Source organism: Medicago sativa, chromosome 2 (genome assembly GCF_051527215.1).
Source record: "Medicago sativa cultivar Bolivia chromosome 2, Bolivia_mono, whole genome shotgun sequence".
Lineage (NCBI taxonomy): Eukaryota > Viridiplantae > Streptophyta > Magnoliopsida > Fabales > Fabaceae > Medicago > Medicago sativa.
The window spans coordinates 27,372,955-27,400,742 of NC_140750.1; the positions used below are offsets into that span (position 1 = coordinate 27,372,955).

At 35.4% G+C, this 27,788-nt stretch overlaps 4 protein-coding genes across 4 annotated transcripts; 1 reads left to right on the forward strand and 3 right to left on the reverse strand.

Moving 5' to 3' along the window:
• Nucleotides 1-6,499: 6,499 nt before the first annotated feature.
• Nucleotides 6,500-8,871, reverse strand: LOC146945928 (uncharacterized). Its single transcript, XM_085744206.1, has one exon. The coding sequence runs from the start codon at nucleotides 8,709-8,711 to the stop codon at nucleotides 7,440-7,442; it is 1,272 nt and encodes a 423-aa protein (XP_085600332.1). The 5' UTR covers nucleotides 8,712-8,871; the 3' UTR covers nucleotides 6,500-7,439.
• Nucleotides 6,595-7,206, reverse strand: LOC146945929 (uncharacterized). The gene has a single exon (XM_085748118.1). The coding sequence runs from the start codon at nucleotides 7,204-7,206 to the stop codon at nucleotides 6,595-6,597; it is 612 nt and encodes a 203-aa protein (XP_085604244.1).
• Nucleotides 8,872-13,268: 4,397 nt separating the features above from the next.
• On the forward strand, nucleotides 13,269-15,531 carry LOC146945930 (hydroxyproline-rich glycoprotein family protein). The gene has a single exon (XM_085744207.1). The coding sequence runs from the start codon at nucleotides 13,339-13,341 to the stop codon at nucleotides 14,995-14,997; it is 1,659 nt and encodes a 552-aa protein (XP_085600333.1). The 5' UTR covers nucleotides 13,269-13,338; the 3' UTR covers nucleotides 14,998-15,531.
• A 3,549-nt stretch (nucleotides 15,532-19,080) lies between these two features.
• On the reverse strand, nucleotides 19,081-24,241 carry LOC146945931 (glycerophosphocholine acyltransferase 1-like). Its single transcript, XM_085744209.1, has 8 exons — nucleotides 24,077-24,241; nucleotides 23,886-23,954; nucleotides 23,643-23,700; nucleotides 23,431-23,531; nucleotides 22,014-22,109; nucleotides 21,833-21,926; nucleotides 20,147-20,384; nucleotides 19,081-19,782 (listed from the first exon to the last, which is right to left on the reverse strand). The coding sequence occupies exons 1-8, from the start codon at nucleotides 24,164-24,166 to the stop codon at nucleotides 19,476-19,478; spliced, it is 1,053 nt and encodes a 350-aa protein (XP_085600335.1). The 5' UTR covers nucleotides 24,167-24,241; the 3' UTR covers nucleotides 19,081-19,475.
• Between the last annotated feature and the right edge of the window lie 3,547 nt (nucleotides 24,242-27,788).

Below are 27,788 nucleotides of genomic sequence, written 5' to 3' on the forward strand. Positions count from 1 at the left end.
TAATATCCCGCCTAATCAAATGTTAACATGCGTGTTAAGGGTGTATGGATTGTTCTCAAACTTCAAAGTTTTGTTGAGATATTGACTAATAATTTTTAACCCCGATTCTCTTTTCGCTGTTGAGAATGGATTTATGTCCTTCAATTATGGGTTCTTTAACTCATGTTAAGAATCTTAAGTACAAAGTTTTTGTAAAATTAAGAAATGCATAAATGAAAAGTCAAGCAAAGGTTAAAGAGATAAAATAAGAAAAATAGTTTGTTTGATTGATTGTGTGTTCAATAAAAGATACATATATGATATTTATAGACAGAGAGTTGCTATTCAGTACGACTAATGCAGTAAGAAATTTCACGGACGCGTGCAAAATCCTAATATTCACGCGCTACAGTTTCTAACCTTTTTTAAGAATAAAAAACCAAGACAAAACAAAAGCAATATGGTTGGTGGTGTGAGCAACAGATCATCACTATTATAATAAAACTGAGTGTGTCTTCACTAGTTAACACATTAGCAACATAACATCACTATTATTCTAAGAAAACATTCTCCTCTGAAATAGCTCTTGTTCTTAACAATTGCTCCGGTTGGTCGTGTGAGCCATAACAAAAACCTCCGCAAGCACACCGCAAACTTCCTTCAGTACATCACCCACGTCTACGACCTGCCAGTTGTTGCTATCGATTGCTGCCATTGGAAAAAATCAGCATCGTTGCGAGATCCAAGCAGAACCCATATTAGAGTTGAAGAGGTGTGTCCAACAATGACGGTCAGTTCACTTTTCCGGTGACGGTGTCGGCCATGAGTTAGTGAAAACAAAGTAAAACTCCAAATATCAGGGTAATCGGTAGAGGTGGGTTTACTTTTCCGGTGACGGTAGCAGCCATGAATTGATGCCAGTGAAGTTGTCTTGACAGAAATTTGGAGAATATGAAAATAGTCGGCGGTGTAATGAGTTGAGAGACTAACACACATTTTGTAAAAAAAAAAAAAAAAAAGGCTAACACGCGTTCGTATATTTCCGTATTCAAAACTCCCGTACCAAATATCTTTTTCCTTATAGACAATACTTGTCCTACTCGTAGAGATATCATGGCATAGAAAATTTAGCCTTGCTCAACCATTTTCATGGGTAGTGCGTGATTCTCCCCATTACCGTGAATATGTGTCACTCTGCGTTCGACGTTTCTATTAATGACACTATAAACATGGAACACGAGTAAAACATCAAATTGTCAATTTTCACTTAGCTTTGACTACTTATAGCACTTATATTACATTTGTGCATCTTTATGAACTTAAGAAAGACTCAACTATTAAAGAGGATTCTTCTTTCTTTCTCTTTTCCCTTTCTCAAACCCAGCTGTCACAACTTTTTTTTTTCTTCATCTATTAAATATGGGTGATTTATGTTTACTTTTAATCTGAAATCAGCCCTCCAGATTGTTTTTCTTTCTCTTCTAGTTAAATAAGCGATTTTCACATATTTCCAGTTTTCTTTCGTTTGTTTTTGTGATTTCGTCGTCTAGCACGACTTTGTTTATTTTGATTTCCCGTCTTTGTTCGGTGTGTTTTTAAATTTTATGTTTTAGTACGGCGTTTATTTGATTCATGTTGAAAGATTAGTTTTGATCAAATGCATATTGAATCAATGACTTTTTCATCGTCAACATTGCAGATCCGAAAACATGAGTATTTCGGTGGCTTGTATATACTCATATTTGTAGACATATGTACTCTACCATTTTATCCTATTAACATGGATGTGTGAGTTTGTTCGCAAATTCATCTTTTATGTTTTAACGGCGTTGAATTTGTATTGTATCGATGTACTCTACAAATTTGAATGAATGAATATCATTTATTTGTAAAAAGAAAAAAAGTATTGAACTATTTCGTATTCGACTATTTTCTATTTGTCTAACCATCGATCGACTATTCGTAAATTCAGGTACCGTTATCGGCTAGCAACTTATTTACTTTTTGGTGCATCATTTTTTATTCCAATTTTATCTTTTAATTAGATTTTTATTTTCTTCATTTAATCATTTCTAATCAACCAAATAACTACAAATTTTAAATAATTGTATACACTTTTACAATTTCTATTATTTTTATGGATGAAAGTTGAAAGAAGATGAATACATTAGGATCAAGGCCTCAAACATAAAGGGGTCTCAAAATTTGAAAAATAAAATAAAAAAACTTGTATTTATGGACAAAATCCGTCACTAAATGTCATTTTTTTTTGTAGGTAAAAGTCTAGAATTCAACTATTTTACTGTCAATTATACATAATCCGTATGTAAATGTCGGTTTGTTTGTGGGTAAAAGTCATGTTTGAACTATTGTTATTATATTTAACTAGAATGTAGATGTTTGTCACTCTAAGTGGTGTTGAATTTTTTTTCAATACTTTTTAAATTAAAATTGTCAAGATTACAACGGGGCCTCTGAATTGTTTGAGACAGCCCTGATTAGGATATACAATTTCACAACTTCTTTATCGTTTAATTTTTGTTATTGTTGTGCGTTTGTCCAAATAATTTTATTGGTATTTGTGGCTATGTAAGCCTTTCTCAAGAGAGTGACTGTTAAAAAGAAAAAATTGTTAAAAAGATAATATCTCTAACATTTATCTTTCAAAAATACATATACCACAAAAGTAATACATGCGTGAAAAATACACTATGTGAAAAAGTGTTAATGTTGGATTTATTTTTTATTTTTAAAGATGGGGTGTGTATCTATCAAAACTTAGTTAAATATAAGAGTCATCCAAGTCCATTTAACTTGATCCACATCGGCCAGTGCTGATAATGGATTGGGCTAAACGTTCCAATCTTTAAGATTTGGTAAGCACTCCTCCCATCTATTTTTGCTCATTTCCGTCAAATAGTCGAACGTGAATTAACTCATATAGGTGTATTTTCAGTGTGGGTTAATTCATATATGTGTATTTTTCAGCGTGAGTTAACTTACGTAGGAGTTAACTCACGTAGGTGAGAATGAGGAAAGACAGATGGGAAAATAACAATTCTCTTAAGATTTGGGTCTTGTTTACATAACAATTTTTCCTTTTTTTTGTTGACAAATACACAACAAGTTAGTTTGTCAAGAATATTCTTCGTTTAATGTTTATGATTTTGATGTATTAAAAATAAAGAATACGACAACTTCTATTGTAATGTATTTGATTGTAAGACATGACAAACTGGGAGCAAGAGACGGTACAAAAGGAAAAGCGACTTAAACGATGGTAAGTACCGGACATAAATATACAACAATTTTGTGACAACTTTTAAAACAATATTTTTTTTTTGAAATTCAAACAACTTCATTAGATATCAGAAGTGTTACAAACAGTAGCAGAGCTAATGATAGGAAAAGCATATCCTACCCATGAGTTACAACCAGCTTGCATAGCATGGCCAACAAGTCTGTGAGCTAGAACATTTAAGTTTCTACAAACATAATTAATAGACACACTACTAAAATCTTCCATAAGGGCCTTACAATCTAGGACTATCAAATCAATACTAGCAAGAGAATTTGAACCTCTAAAACATTCAACAACAGCAAGAGCATCAGATTGAATTATAACATCTTGAAGACCTTTTTCCTTTGCTAATTGGAGACACCAACGAATAGCTAGAGCTTCAGCCAGAACAGGTTCAGTACTCACTTTCTCCTTATTGCAGGCTGAGAAATAGACATTATCTGGCCCATCCATAAAAACGCAGCCAAACGTGGTGAAACCTTCCGGAAAACAACCTGCATCAACCTGAATAACATGAGCATTACAGACAAGACTAGGAGCGGCTGCAGCTGCTGCTGCACCGTGTGGCTGCAACTGATTTCGCTTCTTCTGCATGGTGTGATTAAATTCAACAATAAAGTCTAGTGCTGCATTAGCGACAACAGGGGGGGTAGGGACTGGTCTGATTGAACACCACTTGATTTCTATAAAACCACATTTTCCACAGAGTAGTGCAAACTAATTGTTAACCTAGCATATCTTTCTTAACCAACCAACCTAACAGCCAACTGTTTAAATCAAGGTTTGAAGGCACATGAATCCCAAGGCTAGATGAGAACCAGGTAAGCTTGGAAAAATTACAATCCACGAAAAGATGTTGAATTGTTTCAGTGGCAGAGTTGCACATTGGGCATAACGGTTCAATTTTAATTCCTTTCTTGCACAGATTTGCTCTTGTAGGTAGGATGTTTTTTGACAGCCACCAAATGAAGTTCTTGACTATATTAGGAAGATTCACCCGCCATATTTCTTTCCACAGCTTTTCATGGGGGTCGTGAGATGATCCTGGTAAACTGTTCTTCCTTTCATCCCCTAATAAATGATAAGATGAACGCACAGAGTAATTCCCATCCTTTTCTCCAGACCAAACCAAGGAATCTTCAGGGAGCCTACAAGATAGATGAATACTTACAATGAGTCTTGACTCAAATGAGTTAAAATTGGAGAAGACTAAGTCTCTGTTCCACTGTTTAGTATCTTGGCCAATAAGCGCGCTCACATAAGCATCTTGTTGAAGTGTCCCAGTTCGACTTTTAACTATTGTGCTGCCCTTGCTCGGAAGCCAGTTATCATGCCAGATCCTGACTTTTTCTCCATTTCCAATTCTCCATTTACTTCCTTTCACAATTACTTCTCTAGCACTCATGATACTTCTCCATGCATAGCTTGGTGAGAAACCCAACTTTGCGTCCAGGAAGCTTCCTCTAGGGTGGTAACGACTTTTAAAGATTTTCCCCATAAGAGTATCTTCTCCAGTCAACAACCTCCAACAGTGTTTCCCCAGCAGTGCTTTGTTAAAGTCACTAATTCCTCGAAATCACATCCCTCCTTTGATCTTTGCCTTGGACAATCTCTCCCAGCTCATCCAGTGAATTTTTCGTTCCCCTTCTTTTGCACCCCACCAAAATCTTGCCAACAGTCCTTCAATTTCATTACAGCAACCTTCCGGTAATTTGTAACAACTCATGATATAGCTCGGAATGGCTTACGCAACAGCTTTGATCAACACCTCTTTCCCAGCCCTTGAAAGAAATTTTTGCTTCCATCCTTTCAATTTCTTCCAGACACGGTCAATAACAAAAGAGAAAATCTCCTTCTTGGATCTGCCAAACACGACTGGGAGACCTAGGTATCTAGTATGAGACATCACAGTCTTTACATTCATCTGATTACAGATCATTTCTTTTTCCTCATCACGCACATTTCGACTAAAAGATGCCTCTGATTTGTCCAAATTGACGACTTGACCAGAAGCCCTCTGATAAGAATGTAGAACCTTCAAAATTCTCTCCGCTTCTACAGTGTTAGCCCGAGCAAACAACAAACTATCATCGGCAAAAAGCAGATGTGAGATCTTAGGTGCCTGCCTGGCCACTTGAATACCATGGATATTATTGAGTCTGGCCTCCTTAGATAGCAAACCTGATAGGACATCAGCACATAAAATAAACAAGTACGGGGAAAGGGGGTCTCCCTGTCGAAGGCCCCTTTAAGGAGAGAAAAGTTTGCTGGGTTGGCCGTTAATCAGAATTTGATAAGTAACAGAGGAAATACATCTTAAGATAAGTCCAACAAATATCTGGAAATCCCATAGCCTCCAACAGTCCTTGAACAAAACTCCACTCAATTCTATCATAGGCCTTTGACATGTCAAGCTTGAGAGCCATTGTTCCTTTCTTCCCCTTCTTCTTCTTTTTCATCCAATGAAAACACTCCATAGCAATAAGTGCATTATCAGTGATCAACCGCCCCTTAACAAAAGCACTTTGTTCTTCATCAATTATATCCGGTAAAATTGCCTTCAGCCTATTTGCAATGGTTTTGGTTACTATTTTCATCACCACATTACAGAGGCTAATTGGCCTAAAGTCCTTGGGGGATGAGGGGTTCTTGCATTTTGGTATGAGAGCTATATAGGTCCTATTCATTTCTTCCAGACTTCTTCCACTGTTAAGAACATCAAGAGCATAATTCTGAACTTCCCCACCTACTATGTGCCAGTACTTTTGGTATAATAAAGCAGAGAGACCATCTGGTCCGGGGGCTTTAAGCGGATGCATCTGGAAAATGGCTTTTTTCACTTCAAGATTAGAGAAACTAGTAGCACACATTTCTTTATGATCATTGTTCAACTTTCCTCTCACCACCTCACACACAACATCAATATCATCCGGATTGGAGGAAGAAAAAATATCTGAGAAATGGTCAACAAGGATTCTTTCAACATGATCCTCTCCCCTCCACCACACCCCATCACCATCCTTAAGCTTCTGTATCTCATTGGTTTTCCTCCTTTGATTAGCCTTTCCATGGAAGAATTTTGTGTTTTTATCCCCTTCCATAAGCCACATTGCCCTGCTTCGTTGTCTCCACATGGTTTCCTCTATTTTCAAATGTTCATCTAATTGTTTTTCTAATGTTTTGAATCGAAGCAGATCATCACGGGAGCTAGACCACAAGTTACTATCACTGAGAAGTTTTTCAAGTCTTTTAATTTCAAACCTAACAGAGCTCATATTAAGGTGTTCAAAGGAGATATTTAATTGTTTCATACCCTAGATCCGACCAGAGAGGTTGTTACTGCCTCCGGTCCAAGTATTACAGATAATTTCCTCTGAATTCGCCTCTCTTGTCCAGGCCTCCTCAAACCGAAAAATACGGGTCTTTTTCTTACGACCCCGCAAAAAGACAGATTCCAAATCAATCAAAATAGGAGCATGATCAGAACCATACCTGGGAAGGTGTAGGACTCTGATAGGAGAGAACCGGCTGATGAACTCCTTTGTGGCTACCGCTCTATCCAGTCTGCATTGGATATTTTCTTCAAGTTCCCGCTTGTTAGTCCAAGTGAAAGGATGCCCTTCAAAGCCCAAATCTATAAGACTACAATTATCCAAAGTGTTCCTCCCCAGCATAAGCTGGTTTGGATTCCTTGTGTTGCCCCCCATCTTCTCATTTGAGCTGATGATGTCATTCAGGTCCCCAAAGCAGACCCACTTGTTCCCAGTAGATGAGCCTAGTTCCTCAATAAGCTTCCAAGTTTTCTTTTTGTTACATTCCTCTGGAAAACCGTAAATGCATGAAAAATGACAGTGCTGGTCAGATTCACCATCAATAAAATGTCCCCCAATGTGATTCAGTGAGTAAGATGAAACAGTAAGTTTCATAGGATCTCTCCACAATAGAGCCAAACCTCATGCTCTCTCTTTCCCTGTACCTCTACAATCCACAGCCAAACAAGAATTAAAACCACATTTCTGTTTTATGCCTTCCATCTCGAAACTCTTCAATCTAGTTTCCATTAGGAAGACACAAATGGGATTTTCTAACCGGATGAGCCTCAACAAGGCTCGAACTGCAGGGGGATTCCCTAACCCCCTACAGTTCCAACTCAGGATTTTCATTGGGGTAGGAGGTGTTGGTCATCCAACACCCCCTCTGGTAATTGCAAAGAATTTTTGTCAACAGCGATCTTCCTCTTTTGTTCCACCCCACACAAGATCATTGGGTCGCCTTCTGAAATTGTTACCTCTACCAGTTGTCTCTTTCCCAATTCAGACACAAGTTGTTGTTCTAGTTTCTTCCCCTTTCTATCACCTTTCTTCCGACTCCATTTCCTTGTTGGCTTGTTTTGCGGCTTTGGCTTGGGCTTTGTTGAAGATCCCGGGCCAATCTGTTGTGAGTCCTGAGGTGTAATTGCAACATTCCCCAATGATTCTGCCACACTTTCTACTTCACTCTGCGACTTTTCCAGCACCGTATTGTCAAATGGTTCCGGTTGAAATGTTTTTTGAACTGTATTTGCCACAGATTGTTCCGCTTCTACACCTTTCCCCTTGTCGTTCTTTAAGCCCCCATGGTTGTTGCTTGGTGTTGCAAATAAGCTTTTTCCACACGAACCGGAACTGGTTTCCTTCTTAATGTCATTAGGGATCTTTGGTAGGGGAGAAGCTTTCATCCACTGACCAAAAGGCAATTCTTTTTCCTCTATTTCATCAAACTCAGTTTCATCTTTCCCTTCCATCTCTTCACAGTCTTTGATCTGGTGTCCAATACACCCACATACAAAACAGAAAGTTGGTAATCGTTCATACTTGAAGTAGATACGGAGATTCTTCCCTTGGTATTTGACAACAGTTCCTCTCTTAAGGGGTTTCCGAAGGTCAATCTCAACTTTGACACGAAGGAACTTTCCCATACGGTTTCCTTCATTACTATCCACCTCCATATATTTTCCAAGAACATCACCAAGCTTCTTCGCCATCGCATCTGAGCGCAGTTTCAATGGCAAATCGTATATCCTTGCCCAAAACTCTCCCGAGTGCATCTCCAAATCAGAAGGTTGTTCGTCGCCGGAGAGTCGCTTAAGTACCACAATGTTTCGATCAAAGCTCCCCGGGCCATTTTTAAGGACTAACTCAGCATCCCTCTTTGTTGCAAACCGAAAGAGGAACAAGTTTTTATTCAGATCTTGAACCTCCACATGATTTTTCAATCTCCAAGCTTGAGTAATTACCTGTTTGAAGATCCTGGCATTGAAAGGGCTATCTGTCCAGAGCTTACCAACAAGAGAATTTGCAAAGTGTTCATCACCAAAAGTCTCAATTTCACCCGCATCTACTCCTTCATCTTCTTCTTCCTTGGTGAGATCCACCTTTTTCCAGCTACCCATGGTGAGAAGCAAAGACACAGAACCAGGAGCACCTAGTGGCCGGAACCGATTTCGGGTTAGAGATAGCCAAGATTTCTAGGCGGTGATGCCTCCACAAACTAAGACGAAGCTAGTTTGGTTGGGGTGGTCACGATAAGGTTAGAGAGAGAGAGTCACACTTCTCTCTCTTTTTATTGATAAAAAACAATTGAGAGAGAGATGAAGAGAAAGAGGAAGTAAAAACACAATGAGAATATGAAAGAGATTTGTCCAAAAATTATCTTAAAATGATTGTACAAATATCATTTCTCTTCGAATATTAAGTTTTGTGTTGGAGACTCGTATCCTTGAACCATCATATAAGGGTCACTTGGTGGGTTGTTTCTTTCTTTGCTTTGCTTGTAGGTGTACGTTTTCTTTCCCAACCTGTCTCTCTGCCCTACCCTCCCCTTAAAATATACACCATCTCCCCCAAAATAGATCGAAGCTTTCTTTGAATCACAAAATAATCTATTTTACTCATCTATGGTTGATGTGTTATCCACGTACTCAATCGATGCAAACAATGTTTGATATTTATTTTTGAATTAGATGAAGTGCAAGTGTACTTTGTCTTGTGGGGTTTCCATGCCATTGTTCTTTGGTGTATTGTAAAATAAAATATATCAATAGGGGATAGGATATGAGGAAATATGAAATGATAACGCCCTCGTGGCCCCAAGAAATGGACAATGAAATAAACAATATTCTTAGCAAGGTTCTTTAGCTAGCATTTGTTGGGTAAGAGATAATATTTGTCATTAACTTTATTTATAATTTGATGTGTACACGCTCATTTGATTGAACTCCAAAATTAAATTGTTAAAACTCTAGTTCGATTCTTGGAATTGTGTTTTTAGAAAAAGGATTCAACTGCGTGTATAAAGAAGTGAATGTTCCCCTGTCGACTCGAAGATTGGTCTCATATTAAATTTAAATGACATAAGTAATGGAGATACTTTAAAATATCTAATGGATTTAAAAAGAAACGCTCAAAAACAAAAGTTTAGTTTGCGGGCTTAATTGCATTCTAATCAAAGTAATATTAATGATTTTTTTGTTTACAAATATTAGTGAGTTGTTTACCTTTTGTTTTTTTGAAGGGTGAGTTGTTTACCTTTGTTTGGTTGCTTTCTATATGGATGATAAATGTCTCCTGAATTTGAACAAAAAATAAGAGGGTTAAAAAGTTTAAGAAATAAATATGTTTTTTGCGCTGCAAAATATCTCTTACTTGTTTTAGACTCACTTAAGTTTAATCTCTCTACTAAGAGATTTCAAGTTTGATATCCCATTTTTCTTCTAAATTTCAAGTATATTGTCTTGCTATTGTTTTTCTGGAGACTGGACAAACAAATGCAGGTGAACAACACATATAAACTTACAAAATTTTGTTGTATCCTTTATATTCTTCTTTAAAAAATCTATGCAATCTATGTTGACTTCCATTTTTTTTTTTCGGTGTCCATGGTTCGAACCCTAGACCTTGCATATATGTATTGTCTATATCAACTGAACTAAGCTCACGAGGACACTTCTATCTTTGTTGTCAATAGGGAAAATAAGTTGTATAAATTCTTGAACCGTGAAAACTAGCGATCGTGAGACAACATTTAACGAAAAGTAATTTTATAGTAACCACATTTAATTTGTTTGGTCAACAAATGTTAGTTTAGTTCGTTAGATATTGATTATACCCCATAAAAGTGAGTTAAACTTATATTATACCTCTTTAAAATGTTGTAATGTGTAAGTAAATGACATGTTTTGTGTACACCATATGAGTATGTAAATAAATTAATTTAAAGATTAAAGTTTTGTGTACACCATGCACCACAGGTCTCAATTGTGCATGTTGATCATGGCATCTAACTATTAAGCTTGTTTAAATAAGTGACTTGTTTGTAGCCTATAACATGAACGTTTATTATGATGAACACTTGTGTTTAAATTATTTTTATATAAACTATTTTGAAGAACTTGAGAACATAAGCAGCTTTTAAAACAATGTCATAATCTTTTTGATTAATTTTTCCATACAATTTGAACCAAAGTTTCATTTGGTTTCCGTCTTTAGACGAAAGTGCACTTTCCTTCCTTGTTGTGAAAAAGGACATAAGTTTCAATGATTGCAGCCACGCTCCAAATCCAATTATATAATTTAAGCAAAACCTGTACGGGTAGAGAAGTTTCCGGTACTTGTTTGTCTTTATGATTTCTGACCTAGCTGGAGGGACAAATACACAAACCAAAACAAATTTAAAATTTCCCACTACAGAATAAGCTGTTTACGCAAGGAAGTTAGGAAAGAAAATTACTTGGAGACAAAAATAAGTGATTCTTCTAAAAGTAGGTTTAATTTGGTTTTTCTGCAAATAAAATACATGTTTTTTTTTCTTTCAATCTCCAATTTCAACCTTATACTTGTAGATTTAGTTGGACGAGGAAGACAAGTTTAAAATATTGGGTAAATAATTAGGTGTTATTGTGTGCAATTACCAACCTTTTAGGGCCGTTTGAATCGACTTATTTTTGACTTTGTGAAAAATAACTTATACAAATAAATAAACTTTTATGTTAATTTATAAACTCTCACTAGCTAAAATTGTATTTTTATAATGATTTTTTTTAATAAACTACCTTAACAAACTTATAAATAATGTTCTTTTTTTAAAGAAAACTTATAAATATTAAATAAAAGCTTTTTTTTAATAAACTACCTTAACAAACTTATAAATAATGTTCTTTTTTTAAAGAAAACTTATAAATATTAAATAAAAGCTTATTTATTTGTATAAACTGTTTTGAAGTTAAAAAATAAATCAATCCAAACAGACCATTAATATATCACTATAGTTTAAACTTAGCACATGTTTGGTTTCAATTATTTGAGGGTCAAAAGTGATTCTAGAGATTATAAATTTGATTTTAACATGTTTGAATGATTTAAAGGAGATTTGGGTTTGCTTGTAGAATTGATTTTATTTGAAACTATAATTTGTAGCTTTTGACTTTACAATTGATTTTAGCTTTGAAGTCATTGTTTTTTTAAGAAGCTAAATTAGCTCACCTAAATTGATACCGGGAGAATTGAACATGATACCTCAAGTAGGAGCATACTCCCATATCCAAGTCAATGCCCACCATTTTTATTAAGATGATATTACTAATTTATTTTCAATATGAAAATATCAAAACTTAATTGGTATTATTTTTTATCGATAACTAAATTGAGTTGCAAAATTATGAAAATTAAAATAGATCGTTATCGTTAGACTTGTAAGAGGTTGACATCTTTCTCACAAGAGATATATTTTGTTCATATCCACCTGCCAAGAATCCAACTGTACTCCACTCCAATGGTCAAGAAATGAGAAGAAAAGAAAACGATGGATTTAAGTAAAGTGCTCTTGTTTAGTCATCTTAAACACAATTATATTGATTGAAGTTGGTCTACGATTTGGTCATTTACTTGAAAATTCTGAATAAGATAATAATTGATTAGGACGACACTAATTCGGTTATGCTGGGTTATTATTTTTAAAACTTTTAAACTAGTTTCTTGAGAAAATAATTTAAACTAGAAATGTTGGTCATATCATAGGTTTGTGTTCACCGAAGGGATTATGAAACCATCTTTCTTGTTGAATAAACATTGAAAAAACTTTGTGATATTAGAGAGACGAGAGAGGCTCCCTAAGCATGATTTGAACACAAAATCACAAATATGTGAATATTGTTCGTTTGTCCCTTTGAGAAAAATTGCAAGAACATTTGATTACATAAATAAGGATATCCAATTTTTTTAATAAGTGTGATCAAAGGCACAATAGATGCCTATGACAAGATTACATACATATTCTTGAATACTTCCAAACGATGGTCGCAACTAATAAAATGAAACATCATGATCAAAACTAGGTCATCCCTAATACATTAAACAGATGAGGTCATCCTAAGTCCAAAGTGAATCACAAGATGAACTTTCCCTAAAGACACAATGTAGCAAGATAGTTTATCAAATCAGGCTCACCTAATCCATTTTTGATCACAAGTTGTTTAATGTCATCCTACTATAAAGTCTAACCAATGACTCAAGTTTAGGTACATTATTCATAACCTTAAAAGTTTGACACCCACAACACTTGTTTACTTGAAAGTAAGATTATTTATAGATACATGGCCTATATTTTGGAGTTATAACTTATAAACCTATCACGAGTTTCTTCACCCTTCACTCAATTTGCACCGTGAATCTCATGTCTAGTAAGGTAAAGATCACATTACATTTATCAATCTTCTCATACATAAAATTTGATAAGGACATGGAATAAGTTTCTTTGTCATGGAAGTAGCTTAAAAGAAACAAACATTGTAATAGTAACGTGTGACTCCAAGTGAGTATATGTGTCGTCAAACATGGAATAGATAGATACTCACATTTGTTATTCCCTCCCTCCTTCAAAAAAGTTGACATCTGTATCCAATTATCCATTCCACCAAATATCAATAAATAAACAGACACAGAACCAAACATACAAACAGAGAAAGCAACCAACCAACCAATTCCCATAACTTTGTCACTAACATTATTCACCAACACAATACAATGCCCCATCGTGGTGGCGCGTGGAACTCATCGCCACCGTTACTCAGCCCACCACTCCTCATCATTCTACTCCCTATCCTCACCTTCACCCTCCTCTTCCTCACCGTCCCTCCCCTTCTCTCCGCCACCACCAACCTCCTCCAACATACCTCCTCCGTCAAAACCAGCTGGAACTCCCTCAACATTCTCCTCGTCGTTCTCGCCATCCTTTTCGGCGTCTTCGCTCGACGAAATGACGATGAAGAACCATCAACACCTCATCAAACCACCACCAACAACAACGTCATTCCCGATCAAAACGACACGTTCCGAAGAGTTTCAGTGTCGTCTGAACGAACTGAAACTTGTGGCTATGAGTCACAACAATGGTATGGATTCTCTAGTGCGGAGATTAATCGGTTACAGTCACCGGTTGTAACCGGTGTTACTCGCATGAGAAGGAGTAGTAGTTCGTATCCAGATCTACGTCAGATGGAAACCGGTGATAATGGTTACAAGTTTCGTTTCTTTGATGATTACGAAATCGAGAAACAGTTTCGTTCACCGGCGAGGGGGACATTTTCCGTCTCAGACCACCGCAAACGGTTGCCGGAAGATCGGAGTCTTGAAGAGAAAGAAGAGAAAGTTCACGTTAAGGAAATTCCGGTGGATACCTTTGAAGTTCGTTCTTCTTCTCCGGTGAAATCAACCATTCCGCCACCGCCAGTGCCAGCGCCTCCTCCACCGGTTTCAGCTCGGCGTCATTCAAACCAGATACATCGGAGAGTGGAGAGTAGCAGCGAGATAACGGAGGTTGAAGATACTGAATTCACAAGGATCCATACTCCATCGGCGGAAACGGCGGATACTCCGCCGCCGTCACCTCCTCGGCTGTCGGTGAAGACACGATCTGAGCGAAAGAAGAGTAACGTGAAGAGAGAGATAGCAATGGTTTGGGCTTCCGTGCTATCTAATCAACGAAAACGAAAGAAGAAACAGAAACCGAAAAACGATCATAATCACCATTACGATAATGTTGAAGAGTTAACAGACAATGCAACAGCGCCACCAGTGACGATGATGCCACCGCCTCCTCCGCCACCACCTCCGTCAGTTTTTCACAGTATCTTCAGAAAAAGCCACGGCAAAAATAAAAAAATCCATTCAGTGCCAGCGCCACCACCACCTCCGCCATCAAGGAGATCGTCTAAACCGAAGAAACATATCCCTCCGCCACCACCGACTCCTCCACCAGCAACACCACGCCGGAGAAGTCACACAAAGCCGCCATTGCCTAACAAATCAAGCAACTTCATTGAGACGGTTGAAACCTTCAATGCAGGCAGCCAGTCGCCATTGATCCCCGTTCCACCTCCTTTACCACCATTCAAAATGCCGGCGATGAAGTTTGCAGTTCGTGGCGATTTTGTTAAGATTCGAAGTAACCAGAGCTCCCGAAGTACATCACCGGAGCGGGAGCACATTGATGTGGAAGTAATGGAAACCATTGCCGTTGTGAATCATAACGGCGATGTGACTGGGCCCGTTTTCTGTCCCAGTCCTGACGTGAATGCGAAGGCTGCAACATTCATTGCTCGTCTTAGGGGTGAATGGAGGCTACAAAAACTTAACTCCATCAAGGAGAAAGGCAATGGCTCATTGCCTCATGCAAGAGATTAGTTACACTAAATAGGGTTTTAAGCAATGGTCCGCGATCTCAGCTACAACATAATGATTTTCGATGTGTTTACTCGACTGCGGTTGAGACTACATCGTACACATCTGAATTGTGACATGACTGCAACCGTTATTGCGACCGTCGTTTAGAACCTTACACTACACTTTGTAAAAAAACCTATTGAGAAATTGGGCTCTAGTTATGGTTTTTTGGTTCAATTATTAGAGCCTACTGAACAATTTTTTTGAGAGATTTGAGTTTTGGTTTGCTTGGTTTTGTTGATTGATATTGATGCATGGTATTTTGTTACTATGGTCCCAAAGATGATGCATTAGAATTTTTTAAGTATAACTGATTTGTATAGGAAGATAGCTGAGGTGAAGCTCTAATTCTGTTTTTGATGTGCTATTAGAGCTTCTACCAGATTTATTGAGTGTGAACTTATGGTTTGGCAAAGCTTGTATGTTTCTATAATATGCAGCAATGAACCTCTGATTGTATTTGACTATTTGTTGAATAAAGACGTGATTTACTACAAATATATGAATTTAATTGGGTTTGGCAACAATCAAGACTTGTTAGCTATGTGGTCTGTTATAGATATTTGTTATCTCGGCATTTTAAGCATTTCGCCCTTAATGTTTGGGGTTGTGGAATGTTATAGAACATTTATTAGTTGTTACTTTGGTTTATTATCGTAAGCATTTCACTCTTAGGGACCTCATGTTTGGAGGATGTGGACTGTCATGGGATACTTGTTATCTCAGCTTATTATTTTGAACACTTCGTTCTTGCAGGCATAAGTTGTCATGTGGATTGTCATAAGTCATCGTGTACATCTCAGACTAAAATTCTAATCCTAAATAAGGTCATTGCTGAAGTAGATGTTGCCCCGAGTTTGCATACTCAGCCCATCACCCCTTATTCGACACATGCAAATGTCGTCAAAAGGGACCATGATCGGAATTACTGGCCTACCCACATACTTAGAAACGGGTGCAGGATGTAGGGCAGCTGTTGAGAAAATGGTCGAAGCAGTTGTCGTCTTGAAAGATAAAAGCATAAGGGTTAGGAAAAAAAACTAAGTTACTTGTTCCTTGGTTAAACGCCCGAACGTTTGTCACGACACATCGTCTGCAAAGTCCATTGTTACTATTGATATTTCGTTCAAAAATATTGTGTTTTGCGAAAATTTTCAAAGGTGACTTTACTTTATCATTGTGATGTATACATGAAAAATTAAATATCACAAAGAAAGTAACGTTTCAATTTTCAATCATGTACTATAATTTTCAAGCCTAATAAAGGAGAACCACTTTCATTAGGAATCTTTGCTTTCTCTTCCCCAGTCAAATATGAAGTGAACAATGTATGTCCTAATCCATGCAAGCTTAATTCGAACCCCACATTTACATCGTTATAACTTATAATAATGCATTTTTAAAAAAATAATCAATATAATAGTAAAAGAAACTCTTCATTTGAAAAGTTTATTTATTTATTAGGTAATGGCAATGTTGTGCACGCACTAATAATATGAAAACTGAAAAGAATAACATGCATAATAGAGTGATTCAAAGATGAAGCATTGTTTTATCTTGAACATTTTTTATGAAATGTTTATCTGGTCTTATAAAGCTGTGATATTTTCTGCTCATTGGTAACTAGTAACTAGTTAACAGTTTTGCTTAGAAAATTCAATTCGAAAAGGAACAAAAAAAATAGAGCTTGGACATGTACAAATCAACTTTATCAAGCATGGACAAAGTATGACATGAACTATCTTATTTAAGACAATAATTTTAAGCTTTAAAATGAAGCGTGTTCACATAAGTAAGTTGATAGAGATGGTGATAAGATGTTTTTGATTGCTAAAGCCAGTTTATATATGTTTAACTATTTTATGGATCACTAAACTAATGAATTTTTTAAATTATTATGTGGATCTTTAAATTATTAAATTTTTAAATAGGATTATGAATTAAAATATATTATAATTGAATCTCTAAAATTGTCAATTATATATTTTTAGATTCCTAAACTAAGTTTTTTAATTAGATCCCTAAACTCTTAAATAACTTGTAATTAAGTCCTCATGAGTCCCCGTGAGCTTAGCTCAGCTGGTAAGGACAATGCATAATATATGTAAGGTCCGGGGTTCGAACCCCAGACACCACCAAAAAAATCAAGTCCTCAAGTCCTCATGAAATTTTAAATCATTTTTGATTAGGTCCTATAATTTTAAATCATTTTTGATTAGGTCCTATTTTTAATTAATTTGTAATATAGTCTCATTTTAAATCATTTTTAATTAGGTCCTATTTTTAATTAATTTGTAATATAGTCTCTAAATTAAAACACCTAATTATAAATTATTCACATACATCAAGTCCTCAAGTCCTCATGAAATTTTAAATCATTTTTAATTAGGTCCTATTTTTAATTAATTTGTAATATAGTCTCATTTTAAATCATTTTTAATTAGGTCCTATTTTTAATTAATTTGTAATATAGTCTCTAAATTAAAACACCTAATTATAAATTATTCACATACATTTTTTGTCGGTAAGTCTAACTTAAAGTAAGAGCTTTAGTAGCTTAACCCTTAGACTGATTCTGAATACGCACGAAACTGAGACACTATTTGATAGATCCATAAAGGAGTGTAGGAAGTGGATGTGACCACATTTGAATTTTTTTATCAATTGAACTAATTAAAATATATGAACAGAAGCTTAAATTTGGGTTGGCAGCCACCAGTTTTGCTTCCACTAATTTGGCTAAGCTAACAACATCGACAAAGTTGTAGTGTTTGAGCAGAATATGTTAAGTTTGAATGTCACCATATAGAGATAAAACACTTCAAAAATGCTTCATATGGTAGGCCAGTCACTCGATTAGATAAAGTGAAAATGAAAGCACCAATAAATGATGCTAATGGTAATCAAGAGAGTGCAAAGAATATGCAAATTTCAAGCACTAGGTAGCTCCAAAAGAAGAAAAGTATATTTGGATTTTTTAGTAATTGCTTCTAATCTTTATTCTAGCCACACACCTATTTTATAAAGACTGGAATGACACATATGGGTACCATATACGATAACAAAATTGATAATGACATAAATTTGAAATAGAGGAGAAAATTGCAACCTAATAAAATCTAGCTTTACTAACCTAAAATAATCTAAACAGAAAGATAATAAAATTGCAGGATCATTACTTTTTTCACCTGAGTTTCTCACACACCCTATTTAGATTTTAATGTCCGAAATGTTTCAAGGTGTTTTAGGAGGTTTTTATGGGTTGTTTATACCGTTCAGATTCTATAATTAGAGATAGTATAATGAAAGTGAAGCTCAATGAAATTCAAGTGAAGACAAAACTATAGTAATATATATTATTTTATATCTAAACAGAAAGATAATAAAATTGCAGGATCATTACTTTTTCCACCTGAGTTTCTCACACACCCTATTTAGATTTTAAAATCCGAAATGTTTCAAGGTGTTTTAGGAGGTTTTTATGGGTTGTTTATACCGTTCGGATTCTATAATTAGAGATAGTATAATGAAAGTGAAGCTCAATGAAATTCAAGTGAAGACAAAACTATAGTAATATATATTATTTTATATCTAAACAAAAAGATAATAAAATTGCAGGATCATGACCTTTTCCACTTGAGTTTCTCACACACCCTATTTAGATTTTAAAATCCAAAATGTTTCAAGGTGTTTTAGGAGGTTTTTATGGGTTGTTTATACCGTTCGGATTCTATAATTAGAGATTTTATGGGTTGTTTATACCGTTCGGATTCTATAATTAGAGATAGTATAATGAAAGTGAAGCTCAATGAAATTCAAATGAAGACAAAACTATAGTAATATATATTATTTTATATCTAAACAAAAAGATAATAAAATTGCAGGATCATTACTTTTTCCACCTGAGTTTCTCACACACCCTATTTAGATTTTAAAATCTGAAATGTTTCAAGGTGTTTTAGGAGGTTTTTATGGGTTGTTTATACCGTTCGGATTCTATAATTAGAGATAGTATAATGAAAGTGAAGCTCAATGAAATTCAAGTGAAGACAAAACTATAGTAATATATATTATTTTCAAGACATTGTTATATATAGTAGTCATTAGTATAAATGAATGTGGAATGCAAGAAGAAAAACTGAGAATATACATTGGTGTATCCCATTCAAAACCATTATAAAACTACAACCTCAACTACTAATACTAGGTGCATGTTTGGAACAGCGGTGAGTTTGACAAAACTTCGGTGATACCGTAATTTTATTCAAGCTCCTAAGTGTAGCTTTTGTTGAAATCACGGTGACACATTGTGATTTCACTTAACATACACGAAGTATGATTAGTTCGGTCATACTACGGAAATTAATCCACGTTGGGACTCGGAGACATCTATCACAACAGATTTGTTGAACTTCCTATCATTTTAACTTTATCTTCATCTATGATTGATCATTTAGTATTGGAACAGTTTGCATCTCTGATTTCTTTTTCTCCTTGAGAATAACCTGCCTAGGCATAACCTCTAACAGAAAGCTTGCTCCATTCCACACTGATGCAGAAACCTTCAATATTTGGAAAACCACTGACAATTTATAGGACAAGAATATCGGAACAGTCAGCGCCATCGTTGCCACCGTAAACATTCCTTGAAGAAGAATGAACATTAACAAGCGGTTTTGATCCCCGAGCAAGCCACTTAAGCGCCACCACATGTTATTTGCTTTCTGAGCTTTTTTAGACAGTTCCCTAAAAAAATGTAAGATTAATAAAATGTTTAGTGTCAAAGAATGATCTGCTACAATAAAACACCTACTGTACAAAAAATGGTCTGAAGGAAGGTTTTAAATAATAGTCACGTGTCCATGAGTTGTCCGCTCAGTGGTAAGAGCTTGACCTTATAACCTCAAGGGACGACAGTTGCAAAATGATCGCTAGTGCCACTTTAAGAAATGATAAATAATAGTAAAGTACATTGCGACCCTTGATATCGTAGAGAAAAGCGGCCAAGTACAGCTAGTGTGGTTCCAATCACGATTGTGGACCACCTTTTCAAAGTCTATTGGTCTAAAGCAAACATAACTGGCTAAATCGAATGAGAAGAGATGATTACCTATAGGAAGTCATGACTTCAGGATCTCTTAAAAACCGTTGTCGGCGTAAGACATTGACAATGAGGTAGTATAGAATCTGCCACAAGGTGTAAACTACTAAGGGAACCAGAAACAGCCATGTACATAGATAGGATTTATCTTCAATATAAGGCCATGTAACTCTTGCGGCAGCTCCCTCTGGTCGCATAGCTTCTAAGGTCTCAGGATTCCACCATCGAATGGTAAAGAAAACCAATCCTGGAGAAAAAAAAATCATTAAGGTATAATGAATATTATAAATGGATGCATAAAGTAACGTAGGCGACAATGACATGTCTATCACAAATCCATTCTAATGGTAACATCTATCAAATATTGTCATGTTTAGGTAGAACCGTAGAAGTTCTAATTCTTCATCATATAAACAAATACAAAAATCACTTTTATACTAATTGTACAGCATGAAACATGGGGAGTTAATAAATATTGTTAAGACTCCTAAATGGTTTTACATCCGACAGATTAGTAATGCAAGGGTGTAGAGATGAAGAAAAGAAAACATCCAAAATCAGGCAGGCGTGTCAACAAACAATAGGATTTGGTTCAACAACTAGTAGTAGGCCAAACCAGATACCAAATATATTGCAACATGTAAATAACTAAACCAGATACTGAATAACATTGATCAAATTTTTCCATTTTAAGGCTAAAACAATATAAAATTGTAAATTTGCTAGTAAAATCGAGAATTTACCAATGTTATCAAAAAGAGAGTTTACATGTGAGTTAACTCGTTTTCGTGACCTATAACCGTAAACTCGAGAGTTTGACAACCATGACTACTACCATGGTTGAAATCAACACCAAAGAAATGAAAAATACCAGTGCATTGGTGGTGTTTTTTGTGGGGTAGCAAAATTGCAGCTCTATTGACCAGCATAAATAGAAGAAGAAAATAACAGTATAATGTTAAGCATAAACACACAAAAATCCGATATTAAAGCAAAATATTTGTATGTTGGATGATATTAATTGAAGGTTCTTTACATTGCTTTTGCATAAACACATGTTTAATAAGCTCATTTCCTAAAAAAAAAAAAAAAAAGTTTAATAAGCACACATTCCTGCATCTTTAGCCTTTTTGTTTTCTTATAAACTTTTAAGTGCAAATTGTGAGATTTACACAAATACAGTAAGGCACACATCTACAAAATTTTCCAGCTTCAAAACTTGTGATCAAGAAAGCTTATTTTTATCATCATTGAACAATATTCGAAGTTGATCACATATATGGGACTTTAAATACTAAACTTAAACATCTCCTTGTCTTATATGTTAGTTTCCAGGGTTCAGACCCTGGATCTCCTTCTTAAAACTTCTTTGGCGTCGCTTAACTCACCAACCAAGCTACCTACATGGGATAACAAATATCTATATCTATTTGAAAAAAAAATTAATGGATTAAACTAAGGTCAATGCTAGATACCACTCTAGAATCCTATAAATTTTCAATGGGAAAATAATGATAGTAGAACTTGAACAAAGCAAGTAAAATACTTTTCATCAGAGATTTGTTTCACGGATATGTCCAATATTGAATCGAATGCATATCATATGTCCAATAATGATAGTAGAAGCCAATGATTTTGAACAAGTTTATTATCTTGCTGAAAAAATGAATATTAAATATTGTAGGTATAACATACCTGGTAAAAGATGGATAAGAACACTAACGATTTTGTCAAGCGAACTGAACACCAAACTGCAACGCCAAACAATCAATGCCCATGCTAACGGACCCTAAAACCACACTTAAATAAATCACACATTCGACCAATGAACCATTCGTATGCTAGGATGTCAAATTACTAAGGATAAAATGCTCACCTCAGCAAATGAAAAGCAGACCAGAAAAAGTTTCTCATTCTTTGGATAAAAAAGAAGGTAAACCAAAAAGATTGTATTGGCATAGTAGCAAAAGTCCTGAAACACATGAACAATAGTTTAATCAACTTATTCTCATTACTTATGTTTCTACAACAATAACTGAACAAATTAATAAGGTTATCCTTAGGATAATGACAGCGATGAGCATTGTAGTCAGGATCGAGTGCTGGCTCGTAGGATCGTACGATTCTACGTCCTACAGCACCTCGACCGTGCTTCGACTTTACTCCAGTATGTTTTTGCCCTGTTTTCCTCTGTTTCCTCTGTTTTTTGCTATTATTCCTCTGTTTCCTCTGTTTTGTCTATTATTTTTTTGCTTGGTTCCTCTGTTTTTCCTCAATTTCTCTGTTTGTTTTTCTTGGTTCCTCTGTTTTTCTTCTATTTTCTCTATTTATTTCTCTCAACTTTATCAAAAACCTACCGATCCTACTTACGAACCGCGTTACGTTCCTTGTGTTTACATTCTTTTACCGGCCGACCGATCCTGAGTACATTGGCGATGAGGCACTCCTCCAATGTTTACATAAGTCTTCTTCCAATGATTTTTCAGCCACGTGTCTCAGAAAACATTCAACCTTAATAAATACACTTTTTGACAGTATAGTTTTTTGTTTTTGAAGAAGTCAAACTTGCCCACCGAAATTGGCACCGTGGGAGAAATGAACCTGAGACCTTGAGAGGAGCACACTCCAAGGTCCCAAGCCAACACCACCAGGCCAACACAAGTGGATTCTTTTTGACAGTATAGTTAACATCACATATGGTTTAGGGATCTAGATTCACTACTATAACTGCGTCATGCAGTTACATGTAGGAAATAATCTCGTTCATTTCGCGATCGGATTGCTCAGATAACACATTCAACTAATCAGCTTTAACTATAATCTCTATCATTGATTTTTTATTAGATGGTAGTGATTGCTAACCAGGTTTCGCATTTACTGCAGGGAATCCGATAACATGGTTTTGACACTTAAAAATTATTGTCTTTGATCTTTCCTCACACAATGCCTATGCATGCTACAAAAGGACCAAAATTGTGCCAGAATGCCAATGAAACTAATACCTATCTAGCATTGACCCATCATATGGTAGACGTGTCCAAGTATAGTATCCGACACATGTCAATATCCAACACCAACACCACAGTGACACAAGTGATTACATAGAATTCCTATTATTTTCACAAATTCTTAGTGTCAGTGTTTCTGTGTCGTGTGTCTGATGTTCATATTTGTGCTTCGTAGACTAATAATCATCCAAAAACAAAAAATATATGCATCCAGAAGCAAGCAATGGTTTTACAAATGCAAAATAATTAAATTTCAAAATCAGAATTTGAGATATGTTAATTTACCAGGAGATAGTAATGCCATTTCTTGAACCTATAGTATATCCAACGAAGAGGAACAAAGACAAAGTAGAACAAACAATACACTAAAGGAACATCTTGTGGTCCTGTAAAAGAGAATAACACAAAATTAAAACAAAAATTATGAGACATTAAAAATTTTACTACAAAAAGAAAATTGCCCCGAATCATTTAGAATGATAGATTTATCAACTTACTTGCTCCTAAGATGAAACAAAATCCACCAAAGCCAAGAACATTCAATAAATGAGTAACCTGAAAAAACAACAAAAACACATCAAAATTAAAACTTTTTTCAATATTCACATACCCAAATGGCCATAAATGATGAAAAATATAGAATTGAACAAAACAAAATAAAATACTTGCCAAAATCATCAATAAATAAAAAAACACCGACATTTCTGATTGAAGGGGTGTCCCAACATAAAAAAACATACCTTGTTGATGAAACTTTCATGTTCTTCAGCACGTTTAGCGATCTTAACAGCTTGTTTAGACAACACCTCCTTTATTTGAGACAAAAACAAAACAAACCCACATCGTAAAAATAAAAAAACATAGTTTGTGTTGAAATGAAATGAAAAAAGAAGAAAACAAAAGAAAAAAACACGATTTGAATGTAACCTACCTTTGACCTATCCCTCAAACGTTTTCTAGCCGCTGCAGAAGGTTCGATGTCGGTGTAATCTACGTGCTCTTCGTTTTCAGACATACTCATTGAACAACAACGTTGGATGGATCCAGAACAATGTTATGTTTTGCAGAAACTGTTTTTTAAAGGAACGAAGGATCCAGAAAAAGTACAACTAGTATATTAGAGCATCCACAATGTACTTCCTTAACAAAGACTCCTTAAATGGACCCCACGTGACACATCACTTATTTATAATTTTTTAATAAAAGTACCTATTAAGGGCTCAATGACTCCAATGGCAATACACTAATAAGGACTCCAATGAAAAATACTTAAATATGTCCCACTAGTTATGCAAGTGGGACCAAGTAGTACACATTTTATTACTTTTTTAAACATGGGACCCGTAGTTACTCAGGAGAGAGAGGGTCCTTATATAGTTGTCCGTTCCTTAACGGGGACTCAATTTTTCTTCCTCCAATGGAGGGTCCTTAACGGGGAGTGATCCTTGTTAAGTAAGGACCCCCCATTGGAGATGCTCTTACTCCCTCCGTTTCAAAAAATGAGCGTCGCTTTAGCTTTTGGCACACAGATTAAGAAATAGAATGAAATAATCATTGGATATAACGCTTTTACTAAACTGCCCTTACTTTATAAGAAAAAGATAAAATTAAAGTTGCATTGAAAATTGTGTGAGAGAAAAGTTGGAGAGGGTAAAGTTGGAAGAAAAAAATTAAAGTTGTATCGGAAATGTAAAGCGACACTCATTTTGAAACAATTTTTTTTGGCTAAAGCGACACTCATTTTGAAACGGAGGGAGTATTATGATTACGATACTTCAAAGAAAAAAAATGTTATTATGATTACGTGGAATTAGAAAATTGAAAATTGAAAATTTAAATAAGAAATACATTTTCTAATAAAATAGTTTAATTGGTATACATTAGCTTTACACCCATGAAATTTGATTTTTGTATAGTCATACAACTAATTTTGTAATGAAACTATGAAAGATTTGTTTGGAAACACACGTTTTTGACCTTGTAAACTTATAAGCTACGACTAAAATAGACTTTTTTTTACAAGATTAAAAGAATACTTATTTGATAATAGTCATTTTTTTACAAGTATATAACATAGTTTTACCAGGGATGTCAATGGATACCCATGGGTACGGACAATATGATACCCGTCCCCGCCCCGTTGGATAAGTCCGTCACCGCCCCATTGGATAAGTATGATACACGTGCTCACCCCGTATCCTCGTGGGTACCCATTATACGGGTACCCGTGGGTATTGAGGTATCCATGGGTATCCATGGAGTTTTGAATTTATTTATTTTTTGGTACAAATAATAACTTTTTTTAATTACCAAAAAACTTCAACTTTTAAACATCCATACACAATCCACTCAAAATTTCATAAATCATACATAATTCATAGAAAATTCATGATTCTTATATAATCTTTATGTTTTATGATGTGAATGAAGTGAAAACGGTGAACTTAATAAGATTAATTAAAAAAATTAAAATAAAAATAGGTTATTATTGAGGATTTTTAGGTGGGCAGTAACATTTTCTTCAATAAGGTACCAACTTTAAGTAATAAGATATGCTATATAAAGATATATTAGTAATTTACTTAATTTATTATCGGGTTTGTGTACCCGTGGGTATGGATACAATCCAATCCGTCTCTGTGTCCATATAATAATGGGTAGTCAAATACTCGTTTATTATACCCGTGGATACCCGTTTAGCTACCCGCTCCATGCTCGTGACGGATTTTACCCACGGGTACCCGTGGGCATGGGTATTTTTGCCACCCCTAGCAAAGGCAGGTATTAACTGCAATTTAGTACTGTAACACCCCGTTTTCCCAACATGAAAATTTCTTATTTAAAATCAAATGATCAGAGTAAATCCAACATAAACGGGATATCACATTTCTCAAAAATCTCAAACTGAATAAATAACGATTTATTCTCCATTAATAGTCATCATAATATTAATTCAAAACTTTGCAGCGGAATAAGTTCAAAAGTCATAAATAGTCTTGGCACGCAGGCCTCATCACAAAAGTCATAAAATCTCAGTTCAACAAAAGTTTATCAAAGTTTCATAAACAATACGTAAAGGAACAGAAAACGGTTTCACAAACTCCATCCCGTTACGTATCAGAGCACCTAAGGACACAATGAGAGATAGTCACCCACGACCGCAGCTAATCTTTAGTACCTGCAATTTACCCGTACGAAGAGCAACGTTTTCAAGCAGAAAGGGTTGAGATTTCTCAAACATTAATATCAAGCATATAAATCATATAGAGTACATTTAACAACATAGCATCTTATAATTTAAACAATTATAATCAATAGATAGGCATCATTATTTCATCTTAGCAAGTATTCATCACAAACAGTCACAATCATCTTCGCATATCGTCTCGGATAATAATCATCACAAGATACTTCATTAAAATGACACAACTCAACGACTTGACTCGACAATGCGTCTAAACTCGACTATGCAACTCTTAACGTCTTAAACCATCTCGAATCATCATGAAATGCAAATGCATGTGGTACCATTCTCGTCTCATATGAGCATCAATATACTCTTAGGACATAAGTCCTCATCGTCATGGTTGAGCAAAAGCTCTCATCGTCGTGGTTGAGCAAAAGCTCCTAGGGCAATTGAGCGATCGTCTAGAAATGATTATGCATGGACTCATCTTCTTACGTCTCAAACATCATGAACTTCTATTAACTTCTCAAAGACTCCAACAATTTGGACGACATCTCATGTAGACTCATGCAGCATAATTAAACGATTAACAACAACATGACAATAAAGAACAACATCTCAATATATGAATATCATTCAATAAGCAATAACATCTTAAAACATCATACGTAGTTCACATAATGATCATATAACAATTTCACCTTATGGCAAAAGAAACTTATCCTATAAACCTTAATTAAAATCTCTCTCATTAAGTTTATTGATTTGGGGCCTTACTATACATCTTAGGACCCCTTTAGAGGCATAAAATTAGGTCAAAAATAGTCTAAGTTAACACTTCATCGTGGCACGTTTGGACAGCCTAAAAATGGTTTTGTTTCTGGAAAAATCGTGGCACGTGGGCTTCCATCGTGGCACGTTCTTAGTTCGACAGACAACATCAGATTTTCTACCTTTCACGTTTTTGTGCGTAAAACCCAAACCGTTAATCCGTTTTTGATGCCGTTTTCGGCTACACGCTCCTGACACTAAGCTCTATCATATTCTACAGAAAAATTCAAGTTTAAACCACTCAAAACTCGTTTTCCAAAACCTCACAACCCTAATTCTTAACTCACCGACATCTCATCTAATCACATAGTTTTAGCTTCAAAATTACTTCTGATAATCATCATGGGGATTAGCTAAGGTCTAATTATAGTCTATTCATCAATCTAATAACTTTTCATTAATTAATCCTCAATCTCACTCAAACCCTAATTCATCAATCTCTCAAAAACTAATCCCTAAACATGTTAGATTTAATCAAATGATTTACCGACTTAGTATTAATGCTAGATAGTCTCACCCTTACCTTATAACAGATGAAACCAGCAGCCTCCAGGTCTTCTCTCTTAGGTTCTTCTCTTCTCCTTTCTCTTCTTTCTTCCAAAAGCGTTTAACGTAAAAACATTTT

Bases quoted from the DNA above. Each gene is read 5' to 3' on its own strand.
- LOC146945929 (XM_085748118.1), bottom strand. From the start codon at position 7,206: ATGAAACTTACTGTTTCATCTTACTCACTGAATCACATTGGGGGACAT.
- LOC146945928 (XM_085744206.1), bottom strand. From the start codon at position 8,711: ATGGGTAGCTGGAAAAAGGTGGATCTCACCAAGGAAGAAGAAGATGAA.
- LOC146945930 (XM_085744207.1), top strand. From the start codon at position 13,339: ATGCCCCATCGTGGTGGCGCGTGGAACTCATCGCCACCGTTACTCAGC.
- LOC146945931 (XM_085744209.1), bottom strand. From the start codon at position 24,166: ATGAGTATGTCTGAAAACGAAGAGCACGTAGATTACACCGACATCGAA. The intron at 23,955-24,076 runs GTAGGTTACATT...TCTCAAATAAAG, and splicing joins GTTTGAGGGATAGGTCAAAG to GAGGTGTTGTCTAAACAAGC. The intron at 23,701-23,885 runs GTATGTTTTTTT...TTGTTTTTTCAG, and splicing joins ATGAAAGTTTCATCAACAAG to GTTACTCATTTATTGAATGT.